Source organism: Nyctibius grandis, chromosome 6, assembly GCF_013368605.1.
Source record: "Nyctibius grandis isolate bNycGra1 chromosome 6, bNycGra1.pri, whole genome shotgun sequence".
Classification (NCBI taxonomy): domain Eukaryota; kingdom Metazoa; phylum Chordata; class Aves; order Nyctibiiformes; family Nyctibiidae; genus Nyctibius; species Nyctibius grandis.
Genome location: NC_090663.1, coordinates 10644666 through 10661495, shown reverse-complemented (window position 1 = coordinate 10661495; position 16830 = coordinate 10644666). Strand labels below are relative to the sequence as shown.

General features: G+C 39.8%; 1 protein-coding gene across 2 annotated transcripts in view; it reads right to left on the bottom strand.

The window, feature by feature from the left end:
- Nucleotides 1-12648, bottom strand: part of RGS12 (regulator of G protein signaling 12) — a 91432-nt gene extending 78784 nt beyond the window's left edge. Inside the window, exons 1-2 of one of the 2 annotated variants that reach the window (XM_068403367.1) lie at nt 12524-12648; nt 4158-6105 (exon numbers count right to left, since the gene is read on the bottom strand). In XM_068403367.1, coding sequence (XP_068259468.1) covers nt 4158-6014 — 1857 coding nt within the window. In that variant the 5' untranslated portion in view covers nt 6015-6105; nt 12524-12648. The remainder of the gene's footprint in view (nt 1-4157; nt 6106-12523) is intronic. The other variant, XM_068403368.1, reaches the window with a different exon arrangement.
- Between the last annotated feature and the right edge of the window lie 4182 nt (nt 12649-16830).

The window sequence follows — 16830 nt, the reverse complement described above, 5'->3', positions numbered from 1 at the left end:
ATTAAAACAGACTTTTTAAAAAAAAAAAAAAAAGAATGGTGAGAGGTCAATGCCTAGGATTCTGTCCTCACGGAGAGAAAACTCAAAGACTAAACTATCGGTTATGAAGCTCTCCAGTGGAAAAAGGAGTATTTTCCCAGTAAAACTTAATTTAAAACAGTAATGGGTAGACATATTTTTGGCCAGGCACTAGCCCGAAAACAGAGAGTGAGGGTTGAACAAAATCAAACGTATTATATTAATTTAGTCTAGAGGGAAAGGAATGCTTCCCTGTTCAGCAATTCCTCAAGTCCCTTGCCAATCCTAACATCCCCTGATGTTTTCATATTGCTTATGGTGCTTTTCTTTTGCGTAACCCAAAATCATGCAAAAGGGTGAGTAGGTAAGTGACTGGAACTTACTGGGATGCTGAAGAAAGTGGAAATAACAATGCAACAGCAAAGGTAGTACACTGCAGAAGGAATAACAAACAAAAAAGCAGGAATTATTCCACTCCCACTGAAACCATAACCAGACTCTTCATCTGTTAATCTCAGACCTCATGAGACCACAGAGCCCTATCCAGTGTCACTCTTACAGCAATGCAGAAACTTCTCGCCACCAGAAATCTTCCTTAGTCGTTCCAAGACTGAAAGCCACCTTATCTTCCATGATCTGCCTTTTCATTGAATTTCAGCAACATCATCAGGCCTCCCACTACTTCTTTTAGCCTAAGGCCTACAGAAGTCAAGGAGACCCCTCAAGAAGTCTCATAAAATGCCTCTATAGAAATCTGTTCACATGAAACTTTTAAGAAATACAGGAAACATGCACTTCAGTACAGGAAATAATTTTAGAGGTGCATAGGGCCAGAGATACCTTCCAGTAAATCTCCTCAGAAGAGATGGAATAGAACCAAAACTTCCCCGATTTAGTTCTCTTCCCACATACAGCAACCATTTTAAAAGTCAAAGATTAAAAAACAAAAAAATGCAGCAATTGTGTAAGTAACTGAGTTCAGTAATTTAGGTATAAATTCCTCACATTTTAAAGCAAAACAAAAAACTTCATGCTATCCAGTAACATTTAATCAAATCAGGAGTTTTTAATTTTTTTCAGCTATTCACACTTACATTGAACTTTAAAATGCTTTGTAGCAGTGTAAAGAATATTAATATTTTAAAAGTGTTTTTAATTTTAAATTTAGCACGGTACAGTACAGCGTATTTGCCTGAATTACATGCTGTGATCATCACTGTTTAGCTGCACAGCAGTTCTGCTAGATCAGAATTGCATCCAGGAACTCATGTCCTTTTCCCCAGTGTGTAATGAATGAAGATCTAAGGAAGATGGTACGTAATATGGATGTGCAGAGTCCCTCACAAAAAACCTCTAGCTCTGGTAAACTTTTCTCCCTCTAGTGGCTTCTGCAGATTCCCAATCATAGTATTACCCTTCAGTATTAATGTAAAAGACAAAAAATCCCACCTTAACAAAAAAGCAATTTAAGGACTGCTCTGCCAAATGAAGCATTAGACTCAGCCACTAGGTTGTAAAAATATGAATGTAGTCTCATGTGACCACTTTATATACTTTATTCCATGACTGGAATGTGTCTGAGCATGCTGTGTAAAATCAGTCCTTACCACTTAAAAAGGTCACAGGAAGCAGAGGATGTATAGTTTTCTAGAACACAGCATCTAACCCACCAGAATAATGTTTTAGAATAGACAGTCTTACCTCTTCTCTTCACACAAAGCAAAAAGAGAGTCTGAATTTCTGAATATCTTTCTCTTAGGAAAGTAACTTAGTGCTCTATTATGCAAAAACATAGATTTTCCCTATTTCTGCAGTACCTAAAGAAGTACAGAGGTACGTTAATCAATAATGACAACCCCTATTTCCATTAAAGATTTGAGAACATAGTACTACTTCACCTTCATGAACTACTCTGAATAATGCTAAGTGCTTGCAACTCACGCTCGCAAATGATTTCAAGACTTTCATGAGCTTTTCTCATCAGTTTCAACAGCCTTCAACAATACAGGAAAACAAAATCAAAATGCAAAAGAGGTTCTGTAGCCTTAATGAGGAGGCTAAATGCTAAAGTGATGTAGGAACATTTTAAATGCATCTTGAAAAAAAATTTGTTATTAATCAAAGAACAGAATGCCTATTTTGTTAGTAAACAGACTTCGAAGGGAAGATTGAGATATTTAGTGTTGGAACATATATTCTGGTATATGCTGATCTGAGCAATACAATAGGTGAAATAGTATTACTGTTTACCCACATACAGAACATCTTTCATCTTAAAGCGTAGAATTTTCTATGAGATTTTCACTAGGATATTCTTGACTTGCCATGAAATAAATGTTTCAAACATTTCAGAAATATTTTTTTTAGTTTTAAATCTCTAGGAAAAAATCTAATCCATATTACTATCACGGACAACACTGCAGACACAACCTTGTTGCAGAGACCCTGAAGGAATTTCAACAGCATCCCATGCAGCTGGTCAAGTTCCCAAAGAGCACTTGGGACCAACATCCACAGTGCATCTGCATCGGGTGCTGCATACAAACAGGCCTTTTCCTTGGTCCATCAGCAAAGAGATCATGAAGCACAAAGTCTTCAGGGTAGCAGACAGAATTGATTGTTAGGTGGTTTGCTGGGCAGTGTTTACAAATTAAGTGTTTCTGTTTGGATAATTTCTGTTTGGTTTGTGAAAAGTGTGAATCACCTGGTATTTAAGATCACTTGAAATTTAACACATTATTGTGGGTCTGGAAAACATTGCTGACTGTAGCAGTCACTTCACCTTAAAAATACACTAGTGTATAACTATTATATATGCTAGTTTGTTTTTTTTATTTTTAGCACAAAAAGCATACAAAAGAACATATGTGAAAGTTGTTGGCTTCACAGTGAAAGAAAAGCAACAAAAAATAACTTCTCTTTCCACACCAAAACCAAAATGTTCTGAAGTTCTGCATTCTATTCCCCAAAAAGTCTATGCCTGAGTGTCACACCAATACAAAGATTTTGTGTATAATAGTATGAAACAACTAATGAATCTCTACTGTCATCCACTTGAGCAGCAGTTGGATATTCTTAATCAGGTGAAAAAAACATTTTTTTCAAAACCAAATTTGAATAGCATGATGGACACTTGAATCAATCATATAAGCAATACTTCGTCATGGAAGGACAATGCTTCTTGAAGACTAATTTGGAGCATAAGGTTCTGTCTTTCCCTGCAGTCAGCAAATGTTTTAGATACAACTCTGCTACCAACTCTTCTAGTGTAGGACCAATGACCTCCACTCTACTAGAATCCCAGTTATCAACAACAGACTCCCATGAGATTAGTTCCCTCAACAGCAAAACATATATGTGGCAAAGGGAACGGTATGTAATTATGTTGGATAACCCTCCCACACTTTTTTTTTTTTAATCTTCTTGCTTTGTTTTATAGAAGACTAATAGTAGACAAAACAAGTAGATGAAGAAGTAATTTGGAATAAAATCTGAATTACAGCTTATTGGAGAATGTTAGATTTGTGACCTAATAGTGGACACTATAATCACCTCTACCTATCCTCTGATGTAGGTTTAACACTACTTGTATTGAGAGGTTTGCTGGAGTGAATTTTTGTAATACAATTGTCTTTTTCAATTAAAGTCGAAAGGGTGTAACACAAGTTTTTGACTAATGATTAGACTACATCTCTATAAAAACAGATATCACTAAAATAATAACATTTGCAAGCCAGCCTTCTATAAAAAAGGAACCAGACTAAAAATCCAGACTGTTTTCATTTTGCTGCAGGAGGTCAGAAGGAACTGAAGTTGCTAGAATGTCATGTCTCCTTTTATTGCAATGCCACTGCAACATTTGGAAACAATGAAGAGACAAGAAGAAATGTGAGAAAGCTCTAACATACAACACTTCCAGCAGCAGTACAATTCCAGAGCTGCACTCAATTAAACAGGAATATGCAAAAAAGCCTCTGCAAAGGAGAAAGAACCATATTATTTTCTTCATCTGAAATTTTGTAAATGATACAATACATGTTTGAATTTTAGTATGCAAATATCATGGTGTAATAATACCATAGACTGTTGGGTTTGGGGGTTTCTTGGGTTTTTAGGACCTAGCATCAACATATTCTTACCTTTTTATCTTCTTTAGTCTTCCTAATACTGTGCGGAGGGCCAAATTTGTTCTGCATGCAAAACATCTTCTTAGACCATTCATTTTTATGAGATTTTAACTGCGGCTGACCAAAGCTGCCATCGACTCTGTATCTGTCAGCTGGAATCTTATTCATTGGCGGGGGAAGAGTTCCACAGTTAACACTTGACCAGCCATCCGTAGAATCAGTGTACGACTCCTGGTCGCTAGCATTTCCATGCTGCCATTCTTGTAAAACATGTACAGGCAACCACCTCTGATTGCCCATGCCTGCAGTGTTTTTCTTTGATGGGGGTACTGAATTCCGGGAGGAAACCAGTGGAACTTCAATACGAGCAGAAGGACTTAAGTGTTTGCTTACATTTTGGGGCTTATCATTCTGAATTACTTCTAAAGGAATGTTTCCTTCTTGCTCATGACAGAAGCCATTCCAATGGGAAGCAGGCTGACTTTGTCCCCTTCCTACTGGATTTTCCCATATGCTGTTAGGAATGTGTTTACTTGGATTGCTCCCTAAATCAACCACCAGAACTCTATTATTCTTTTCTTCTTGGTTAAAATTTCCAATCCCACTATCACTGTTACTGCTTGTACTATTATTCTGATGAGCATCTGCATCACCATCAAGAAAAGCCCTCGCACGCATTCCCTCAATCAATTCCCCCATATCCCTATACAGGACAGAAATAAACTGAAGAACAGGTAGAGACGATGTTGGAAACTCTAGACAGCCATTTGTGTCTGGATCTGCTGTACATTCCAGTCCAAAACGTCTTGCTATGCCCTGGTGAATTTTATGATGAAATAGTTCAGGATCCACCATAAAAACATGGCAAGATGTCCTCAGAACCCCTTCATCTTCCTGAGCCAAGCTTGCATCATCATTTGTCTGCATTGTAACTAGTCCAAAGAATCTCCTATCATCTGGGCAAACAGCACTGAATGCCAGTTTCTCTGCAGGATATTCTGCCACTACACCTGATTTGTCACTGCAGAGCTGAATACAGTCATGCATTATCTTCATCATCACGAGTGAATGGATTTTTTGTTCTGCCCGCAGACGTCTCATGCATCCACGAATAGCCTGCAAACTCTCATTTTCCAAATTCGAGGTTGTTGAAGGAAGTTCAATTGAGCCTAGGTAACCTACAATCATGGCAACATTTAAAATGCTTGCATCTAATCCAAAGTCTTCTGCACTCTCCAGTCCAATTCTAAAAACCGAATCATCATTCAGGACTTTGGATATTTCTTCCTTTGACAGTAGGTTTGGATTGCTTATACTTTCATTTCCAGTTTCAAATTTAATAGCAGCGGAATCTGAAAATGATCTTTGTTTTGGTGCAGAGTTATCAGAGTTACTAGCACAAAGAGTAGGATTCTCAAAGATCATGCTGAAAATGCCACCAGACTGCATTTCTTCAACAACTTTCTCTGCTCTGTTTATACCCAGAGCTTTAGAGTCAGGTTTGGGTTTCAGCCACCCCTTTCCATCATAAAAACCAACTTCTTCATCACTAGAACATGAATCTATATGACTAATCCCTTCAGCAATGACCATGTGCAGGACTCCAGAACATTTTCCTATAAGTTTCACTACATCTTCATGAGAGGCTTTTTTCACATTGATTTCATTAACTGCAAATATCTGATCTCCTGCTTTAAGTCCAACATAATCTGCAGGGCTTCCTTTCATAACACAACTAAGAACACAAGGAGCTTGTCCAGAAAGGGTAAACCCATAACCTGCTCTTCCTCTAGCAACTTCCACGCTTCTTATCCGAGGAGGTGCATGCATGTTGAGTCGACGTTTGACCGTTTCCCCTGGTCTATACATTTTGGGTTTTTTTCCTGAAATAGGAAAACTTTTAATTAGTCCAGCTTTTTTGTCATGTTTTAAGAGTATCACTCCTTCATCTGATGAAGTTCTAAAGAAAGAAAGAAAAAAAAAGAAACATTTTAATTCTCAATCATATTTCAGGTTTTTTAGTACCCAGTATTCCCTTTACTGTTCAGAAATACAGCTAATGAACTCTTAACAAAAAATATTGCTAGAGAATTAACACCACATTTAAAACAATTTGAAAAGAACAGGTACCACAGTCTTAATTTTACTTATGAGAAAGCAGTAGCAAATGCAAATAAAGTGGCAGTCCAAAATGGCGAAGTAACTGAACAGAAAAGCAAAGAACAGAATCTAAGTCTTCTGGTGTACAGCCAGTGGTTTTATACTACAGCATGTTACATCTCCCCCAACTCCACCACATTCACCTATTATTCAGTTAACTTCTGGCTTACTGCACCATTGCAATACCACCACACCTTACAGCACAGTGAAAATCCTGGATGACGTTCATCTATCCTTTCTCAGCAACATAAAAATTAGAGCTCAAGTGTATCTACTCAGCTATAGCCCATCCCTCTTTATAGTCAATGTACAGAAACAGGTACCAAATGTATCCATGTAAAACAGGTTAGAGAAATTACCCCTAGAGTCAGTCGCCTGTATCTCTCCACTGACTGACAGTAAAAGCAGCTTAAAATAAGTATCTCAAACTTCAACTTTCATACACACATTTCAGTAACATATGCAAGAACAAATGGACATTCAATCATGTATTAGACCAAAGGGATCCAAAATCAGATTTACTGTTACACCAATCAATTAATCTACTCAAAAATAACTTCTCAGAAAGCAAATACTATAAAAAATACATTTCAGTCATTCCAACACCCATGTGTTTTAGTTTAGCTTAAAACTTCCAAAAAAAGAAGAAAAAAGAAGGAACTCCACATGCTGCCAGTATTAATCTAGTCATGACTTTACAATTAAGATAAAGCAGCTTTATATGAACAGCAAGAAATAGCAGATTTCATTACATTTTGGTGTTGACACTGAAGCCTGGATGTCTCATTCTAATTATATTCACGTAAATTCCATTGTTTTAGAGAGGTTTCCTCCGTTAAGCAGGTTAAAATGCATAAAAAATGTTTTAACACGAAGAATAGAAATGACAACTTGCTCAACTTTTGAAACTATCCCCTTGTTGCATGATATGAACTCTTACTTCCACAGGTCTGGAGGATGACTGACTGAAATAACTGGAGGAGCACAGCTATATAAAATTGCAATAAACTTCATCTGAGCAAGCAAGAACTAATCTGAAACTAATTACTGCTCTGAGCTGGTCCACAGGCTTATTCATAACTCAGTCACATTGGAACATACTTCAAGTGTATAAGGTACTTGAAAGCAAGTATCCTGCATACATGGGCAAAATGCAGGCAACATTTTAGATAAATACATACACATTAAAACACATATACACACACACACACACACACACACATTTGTTTATCATATCTAAAGTGTTAAATTAGTGGTCTCCAACTCGCTGCTTGCATGGAAGAAAAATGACCAAGAAATCCTTCTGACATTGCTCTCAGCTACAGAAATAACAGAAAACCCCACACTCAAAATGTGATGCAATCCACAGCACACTGCTTTGACAGTATTTCTGCCAGGGACAGAACAAACAGAAGGGCCATGACTTCAAAAGTTCCACCAAAAAAAAAAAAAAAAAACACCACCCTAAAATACAATTTAGGATCAAAGTCTTAGCTACTTAACTACATATGAGCTGTTTGATGACCAAATTTTAAAAACCACTGTTGTTTCTTGAATATTCTGCTAAATACTCAACTACAGGATGTGATTCCCTTAGGACCCTTCCAAATCCTAAATAGGACAGCCTTCAAGATACTACAGAAGACATTCACTTGGCTTTACTTTTGGGGTTTAGTTTGTATTTTTTGAACAAAGGGACATCAGGTTTTTATGTCTCCATGGCGCAGCTGTGACTGTTCAATGCAGTATGGTTTTTGCAAATTGTTTTAATATAGCAATTATCTAGCTTCGGTAACAAACGCTCCCCTATAATTTGAGAAAATAACTTAGCTTTAAAAAGTAAGGAAACTTCACACTTAACCTTTGAATGGAAATCATAACAGAAGAAATGCTTTGCAAACATTTAACCAAACTCACACGTTGCTGTTAAAGACCTCTGTCAACTTGCATACAGTCTTGTGCCTTAAACGTAGACTGACCTTTTCCTGATGAGGTTGAACTTGCAAACCAAGAGATCACTGTGCATTCAGATACCTCTAATTAGGTCTGGTACTTTCTGAGAATAATCATTAAACTTTTCAAGATATAGTTCTTCAACCAAAAAAACAAACCAACAAATGCCCAACAGTAAACAAAAACCTGCTATCTAGGAGCATGAATATATACATGTTTTAATTTGCTTTACAGTGAATATTTCTGATCTTGATTGTCTGGAGAATAGCCTAAAGTGTCCCTTGGGTACCCTCCAAAAGTGTGCTGCTAACCTGGTCAACATAAAGCACCTAAAAATGTGCTACTAGCTTGCAAAAGGAAAGGGAGCAACTAAGAGAGTATTAGATTATAAATAATCTGATCAAAAAAATATAATAAAAAGCAGTAGTTAGAAAAAAATTACGATTCAATATTGTAATGTTGAAGTTGCTGATAACAAAAACCAGATTTTTCCAACTATCTTTCTAATCTATAAAAAAAATACCCTAAATGCAACTATAAAAAAAACACACAATGAAAACGCAGTTAGGCTGCTCTGGGGAAGAAGCAAACTCCAGCGCTGTCTTACCTCATGATTCCACATTTGCTACAACAGGTTTCCTTTTAACCCTATTCACAAGTCAATTTATCTCTTTGCCTTCCTAACCTATGCTCCTTACACATCAAGCATTTATTCCATATGACAACCACTGATAAGGAAACGTCATTCCAAAACCTGACCATGATAAAAACAAAACAGCAGGCTGCTAATACATTACTTTTCTCTAATGATGAAGTTCCAGAGGTGTAAAGACTTCCAGCTATTAACATATTTGTGTAATTTTCTGAGTGTGAAGTTAGGAAATGATTCAACATTAAAGGGTTCTTTGCTATTAATGTGTATGTACACTAAAAAAAAAAAGAAAAAAAACAAAGAAAAAACTGTGTTACACCACTGGAAAAGCTATCTCTTCCCTCCCTCAGTAGCTGAATAGTACTGTGCATTTTTTGTGCCAATTACACCCATGACAAATAACAGCTCACTAAATTTATCTAGGAAACTTCAAGACAAAGGACAAATGTAGCTCTTCTGCAAGACCCCTCAGCACTCAAATATGTTTTACTGCAACAATGGCATGACAGGCAAGTAGAAAAATTATGAAAACAGTGTTTCTCACAACCAGAGAGATTCCAACAGAGATTAGTTGAGTCAAAAACTATTAACAAACTAGTTCAAAACTGAACTACCAAATTATCTAACTGCCTACATTTTCTTTTAATGTCTTTGCAGATTTGAAACCTGGAGCTGAAGAGATATGGCACAAAAATGGCACAAACTTCCACAGTTTCAAAGTAACCATATGTCTGAATATCCTTTTCCTGTAATAAATTACCAAACCTGTAGTGTATCCAGTGAAACAAAGACATCATTTTAGTTGCACTGATATAAAGCTTTGTAGGTGTCTGCATGTTTACTAAAACATGAAATTGTTAGAGAACTATATAACCTGCGAGAATTGTCACGAGTAACCAAAGATAAAATTATTTGAGCTGTTGATTTTCAGTTCAAATTAAGTACTGAATCTTACTGAGCCTACCAATAATATACTACTGTAATTGCCTCTAATAATTATAGCACTGAATTTTACTAATTTAATAGCATAACTACATTCAGTCATATAAGGTAGGTCAGAGAAACAGTTACACCACAATACTACACATGGCCAAGTTCACTCTGACTTTCCGCTATCGCTAAGTATGATAAAGTAAGTCTTAAAGAAAAAAGTCTGTGCAATACCAAAACACATTAGTGAATATTAGTCAGGAGGATATGTGGATTTTATAGGAGAAAACAGGCCTATAAAAGCAGAATAATTTGTAATACATAGTAACTAAATCCTAAGCAAATAATAGTTTTGTGACATTTCAATATACTTATTCAAAACACTGAAAATATAGAATTCCTACTATCATTTGAAGAACACTGCAAATATTAAATTAATATTACAATTTCAGAAAGTTCATCAAAATTTGTACCAAGACAGCTTAGTAACATGACACAGAACAAATACAGTTTAAAAACTACAAAATATTTCACACGACATTTCAGACAGAAACACTAACATATACAAATTAAGAGTTGTTCAAGTGTGTGAAATAACATGATTTCCCCATATACAGCAGCTTTGCCACAGAACTGCAAAACGAAAAGAAACGTTTGAGTTTTGTGCCAGCATACATTCTGGCCTACTGTTCCAATCAATTATTTTTGGAGTATAAAACACCAAAAATACCAGTTACAGTGGAATTATACTTTATCTCATAAACACTGCATTTCTTTAAGTAATGTTTTTACATATCCATGCTAGCTTTTCACGTCATTTTCAAATGCTCTACTACAGAGAAAATAATACTTATTTGCTTACTTTCAAGAGAGCAGGGTTGTTTGTTTCCTGCTTCTGCTCTTGTTAACTCATAGCAACAAAAAAAGTAAACAGAAACAGGAGGCATACTCCTTTATAGCCTATGTTAGACTGTAACCTTAACAGACTGTAACCTTAAAGTTACAGAGGGCAGTGAGGGAGCATGTGAAGTTTAAGACTGCATTACTGACCACCAGTTCATTTTGAAAAGCCTTTGGAAATGAGCTGATACTCAGTACTACAGTATCCATGTTAATGTGCTTTTTGGGGTTTTTTTGAAAAGCAGAGAACTGTTTGGCTTCATTTTGTTCTTCAATACAGAGACTGTTAGAAGATAAAGAGTGCAAAGTGGAAGCACATAGAGGAGAGAGACTGTTCCCTCATCCCTCACACATCTTGAAGTATTGCAAAATAGGCTTCAGCATGGGTGCCGCTCATTAACGCAGAACTGACTTTCACAAATGATGCCACTACAAAGCTCAAATGAAGTTATAAAATTTGAATTCCACTCACTATTCAAATGTGGTACATGTTTATAGACAAGTTACACAAGAAATATAACAGCACAACCTGTAGAGGACAGCTACCAGTTGTTTGAGAACTTAGGCGGGACAATATTTTAACAAAAAATCTTATCAGCATTTCACAATTGGCAAAACATACCATTATGTTTCCTGTATAAGCAGCAACTGCTTTGCCAGAAAACAATTGGGTGTACCTTGAGTGATCATTCAAAAAATACTGACTTTAATTAGTAACAGCAGGCTAAGAAAACAGTTGTTAATAAAAACTCTTCTCAGGCTGAAGCCAGTGTACAAAGTGTATAGAACACAAACAGGACATTTGCTGTTTTGTCTGACAAGAGTCATGCGATTAAGGACAAAGTTTTCTAAAGCTACTATATAAACAGTCAGGCGTTTACAATTCAGATTAATTTCTTTGTAAGAAGGTGAAAAGGTTTGTAGGTAGGTAGGCAATTTTTTTTCCTCTTCTTTTCTTGCAAATACGTCCCAAAACTGTCGGGACAGCGCGAAAAAGGGCAGCATTTCATACTGGAGCGAGATCTGCTCAGGAATAAAAGCGGTGGGGACACGGCTTGGGACGGCTGGCACTCACGGCGCTTCCACGCACAGGCGAGAGGCAGGAGGGGCAGGTCGGACCCCGGGGCAGCGCTGCGGAAAGCCGCCCTCGGAGTTACGCTGCCGGCTTCTTCGGCGGCACACGGGACCCGGCCGCAGCTCCCCTTCCGCGGAGGGCTCCTGCACCCGGGGGCGCCGGGCGCTGCCCTCCCTCAGCGGGGCGCGGGAGCATGCCGCGGGCGCTGGGCGCGGCGGGGGACCCGGCAGGCCGCGGAGCGGGACACGGCGGGTCCGCACCGCCGCTCCCCGCCTGGAGCAACGGTCCGCGGGGTTACACATTAACCGCCCCGCGGGGCAGCCGCTTCCCAAGAGGGTGGAGCTGCGGGGAGGGGAGAAGCGGCACCTGAGCCCGCGGGGACGGTTTGAAAAATCAAGCGGTAACACGACGGGCGGACAAGGAGTACCCGCGGCCCCCCCGCCCCCGCCGCGGACAGACCCCCCTCAGCGCTGCCCGCCGAGGGTCGCGGGCAGCGCCGCAGCCCGAGGGGCGCGCAGAGGGGGCGCCGCGGGCGCTGCCCTCCCTCTCGCTCCCTCCGCCGCGCTCCCCTCCCCCGCCCCCCCTCACGCCGCCCCCCTCCTCCCGACACACCCCGAGCGGGGTCCCGGGCCAGGCGCTCGGCGGCGAAGGGGAGCGGAGAGCCGGGCGGGGGGAGGGGGGGCTGCTCCCCCGCTCAGACCCACTCACCTCCGTCCCCCCGGAGCCCGGCTGCTCTCCTGAGGCACCAGCTCCCCCGGTCACCGAGGAGACGGGCGCCGGGCTCCGCCGCACAGCGCTTCGGCCACTGGCTGCGAGGAGCTGTCAGTCACGGCACTCACCCGGCAGGGGTGGCGGTCGGGTTCCCGGACAGAGAAAGGGGAGAGACAATACCCGGCGCCAAAGAACTACAGCTCCCGGCGTGCCCTGCGAGCGGCCCGCTCCCTCCGGCCGTGGGGAGCGGGGCGCGCGGGGCGTGCCGGGCCGCGTAGTTCCTTCGCCTCGCCCAGCCGCCTCGCAGGGGCGCAGTGGGCAGCGGGCGCCCCGCCCCCTCGCCTCCGGCGGGGAGCGCAGTGCGCAGGCGCGCGCTGCCGGCGCCCGTTCGAACGGGGCTTCAGGGGGCGCGAGGCTGAGGCGGGAGGGAGGAATGGCCCCGCGGCCGGCACCGGGGCGGGGGGAGGAATTAAATGATCGATATTGCACAAGTAGCGACAACTTGTTCGGTCCCCTCGGAGGCAGGAGAACGAAGTGGAGTCAGTCCTCATACAAACAGCGCTGCCACGTTCGCTGTCCCGGGAGAGGCTCCTTACAGCAACCTGCAGCTCTGAAGCGGCGCTGAGAAGGGGCAGGCTGGTCAGGGAGGACAGGCCGGGAGGCCCTCAGAGGTGCATCAAACAGGTATGCCATGCCTTTGAAGCCCAGGAAGAAAGTGAGACAGACCTTGCGAGCTAAAGATAAAAGTGGCACTAGGTTCAACCATTAAACCGTGTTTAAAAGGCGAGTAAATGTGGTGCTTAAGGATATGGTTTAGTGGTGGACTTGGTAGTGTTAGGTTAATGGTTGGACTCGATGATCTTAAAGGTCCTTTCCAACCAAAAGGATTCTATGATGGTGAGGAGGTAGATGAGGCATTTTGTAGTAATTAAGCATCCAAAGGGCAAGAGTATGTGCAAAGGGGAAGTTTTTCCCCTCAGATGGAGCAGGGCGCAGGTGACAAGTTCTCAAAGTACATTGAGGACAGCTCTTTATTTCAAAAGGGCAATACTAGAAAACCTTATTTTAAATAGGAGAAATAGGAAGAGGGGAAGATGGTACACATAAAAGTGAACATCAGTTAAGAGATTCCCAAGGAATATAAGGTCCAGAACAAGGGAAGAATTAACCAAATGTATTTGACTTTCCTACAGAACCTGAAAAGATTTTGTGATCTTTGCAGAAGATTGTGACCTTTAGTTGTGAACAAGGACTGGCAGAAATCCTTTGTACGTAGGGGATTTCTTCATTTCAGTCTATCTATGCCCTGGAACCCGAAATGGAACCAAACCTACTAGTCACAAGGTGAAGGAGAATGCTGACCTTTTCTTTAAGTTTTTTTTCAATCTCCAGAGTAGGATATATCCTACATCTCACTGCTGCTGTTAGGTCTGTAAGAACACTTTTAAAACTGTGGCTTGATGGTTTAACTTCAGTAATTTGCTTAATTTTTATCCAGTCTAGGACATTTTTTTTCTTAATATCTCCTTCCCTTTCTGAAATGCTTACGGTATACTGGAGTCTTCAGTAAAACCAAAAACACAAGCCAGCAGAAAAAGCTCTTTGGAAAAATAGAGGATCCTGCTCCTCCACTCCCACCTCTGCCTTCTCATTATGCTGCTTTTTCTTTGTCAGTCCATCTCAAGATTTCTACCAACACGAAACATTTCAGATCAAGTTAAATCCAAATTTTGTTATCATCTGTCTCACCAGGTTTTATGGGAAAAGCTTCTGAAGGGGAAATAACTGACTAAGATAAGCATTATTTATTTTCTTCATCCTCACAGGAGACATCTTGGCAGATCAGTGTAAAATTACAAGATGATAGACCTCCTAACTTCTCCAGAAATACTGTGTCCTATAAAAGTAATTATTGATCCTTTAGGGAGGCTAAAAATTCAAATCATAAAAAAGAAAATTGACTGATTGATTTTTAAACCTCACATGTGATTGATTGGTTCTTTCAGGTGTGGTACAATAATTTTTAAAAATACTCTAGAGATCTAAATTTGCCCAAACAAATAATAGTTTTTTTATCCCTTTGACTGGGGAGATTTCACAGGGACAAGAATTGTGTTCCACAAACAAAAGGTGGTGTTTTGGATTGCCATCCCTTAATAGTCCAAATATTTCCAGCTTCCGTATGAGGTTGTGAAGACCTTTTGCCACTATTTCTGTTGCCTGTGATACCTCAATAGATCTAGCATTGACTTGCACTACCTCCTTGCCTACAAAAGGGAAGATTTGTCAACTGTGTATTTCAGTCTGACCTTGCAAACAGCTGTCACAGAAGAAAAAATCTCTTTGGAAGTAAGAAGTAAAGGGGAATGTAACTATTCCACAGAGGTATCTGCAGGTCTCCCATTGAACCTTTATGAAGTTAATACAAAGAAATTATGCTTTATTTTATTTCGAAGAGGAGGGATACCAGAAGTGGCATCAGCGTTTACTACCTATAAAATAATTACTCCATGGCAATGTCAGATTACCTCTTCCACAGATACTGAACCTGTCCTATTTGTGATAGCCAACAGAATTGATCGGACTTTTGTTATAACACAGGGGGGTGTAATTAGTTTGAATTCACAGACAGCTTCTCTGTAGCAGAGCAGAATTTCCTACGTGAGTATTGCTTAGCCAGGAAGAAGTGAACACCCAGGCTGACATGGTAACAGGTGTGTTCACACAGCCTACTTGGAGTCAGAGATGTTCAACTTATCATGAATTAATTTACTGCTTTTCTTCACTGTTTTTGGGAATGGTGATTAAGACTTTATGTTAGAATGTGGAACAAGGTGATTAACGGCCCCTCAAAAATCCACACAAGGTTTCAGCTGTGACTTTTCTTACTGTTTTCACGACTATTGTTGGAGACAATAAAGGAAGAAAGGGTGTGAAACAAAGTGATAAGGATTTGTGGCTTTTGGGCTGTAAAAGCTTTGGCTTATAAGCCTAAGTAGCTTAATGTTGGGTGTACAGACATCTCAATCACACCGAGGGTGGCTGTCACAAAACAGCTTGTCAGATTTGATCTGGAGAGGCTTACAGTACATCCTGTAATGAAGTGTGATTATTGCTGTCACAAAAACCAGATGAGAAGTCAGAAAATAAACTTAGTCCAGCATCTGATGCAAAGTTTTAATTGCCATTGTTTAATTACCTTGGTTAAAGGAATGAAAGTGTTGGTTGCTCCAGAAGGGTTTTATTTTAGACATACAGAAATATCCTCACATAAATGTCAATTTTCTCATTTAATGTTTTCAACATGTTCAAAATAATAAAATTGTATATAATTGTCAGCATTAAATGCTTCTTCAGTATACAAACTTCATTCCAATTTTCCTAGCTTAATTTTGTTCTGAACGTCAAGGAAGATTATATCTCATATACATTATAGTTAGCTTGTGTTGGCCAGTTAGTACATGGTTGGGAGCAAAATCCTCATTAGAGAACTTATTTCTTAAATTCCAAAAGCTCCTTCTCCTTCAGTTAACCATCAGAGTCCAATCCAGAGGATCAGTGAAGACCATGTTTTCCGCACTGAGGACTGCAAGCTGAACACGCTGCCATCAATACCTACCTTGGTTTACTAGTTAATGTAACTAGTAAATAACTTTTCCTTTATTTTAAATGTAGTCTTCTTCCTAGTGGGAGACACTCTTGGCAGTGGGAAAAGGAAGAAAATATTTTTGTATAAATGCATTTTCGTTTGGATGATGGGGTTTCCAACTCTAGCATAGTGATGTAAAAAAAATCTTTACAAGGAGCTGTAAAGTAGTAGAACTAAACAGGGATACTGCTGCTGTTAAATCTGGTCTGGCCAATAGAAGACGTATCTTCTCAAATCCTATTTAGACATAAAAGGATTGATCTATGTATCTCGTGCATCTACTTGGCTTTGTAATTGTGCCCTTACCTACTATGTTATTTAATTAAACTTTAAAATATAATTAAATAGTTTTTGTGTTGAAAGATTCTTGTGTGCACTTACTCTTAAATGTGTGAATGACACCATTTGCAAAACTGAAGGTTTACAAGGTAAACAGTCTGGAACATCTTTCTCTGTGTGAAAACAGGCACAGCTAGGCCATGGTCCTGACTGCTCTTTGGAAAGCACTGCAATATAAATGGAATTATTTAGTACCTTAAGAAAATTTATTTCCCTACAGTAGAATATGCTGTATTTATTTTCCCAAATTCACTAACGTAAATCAAGTGTTTTGTTGTATACAGAAATTGAAAACTCAAATTATTGCTCATTGATC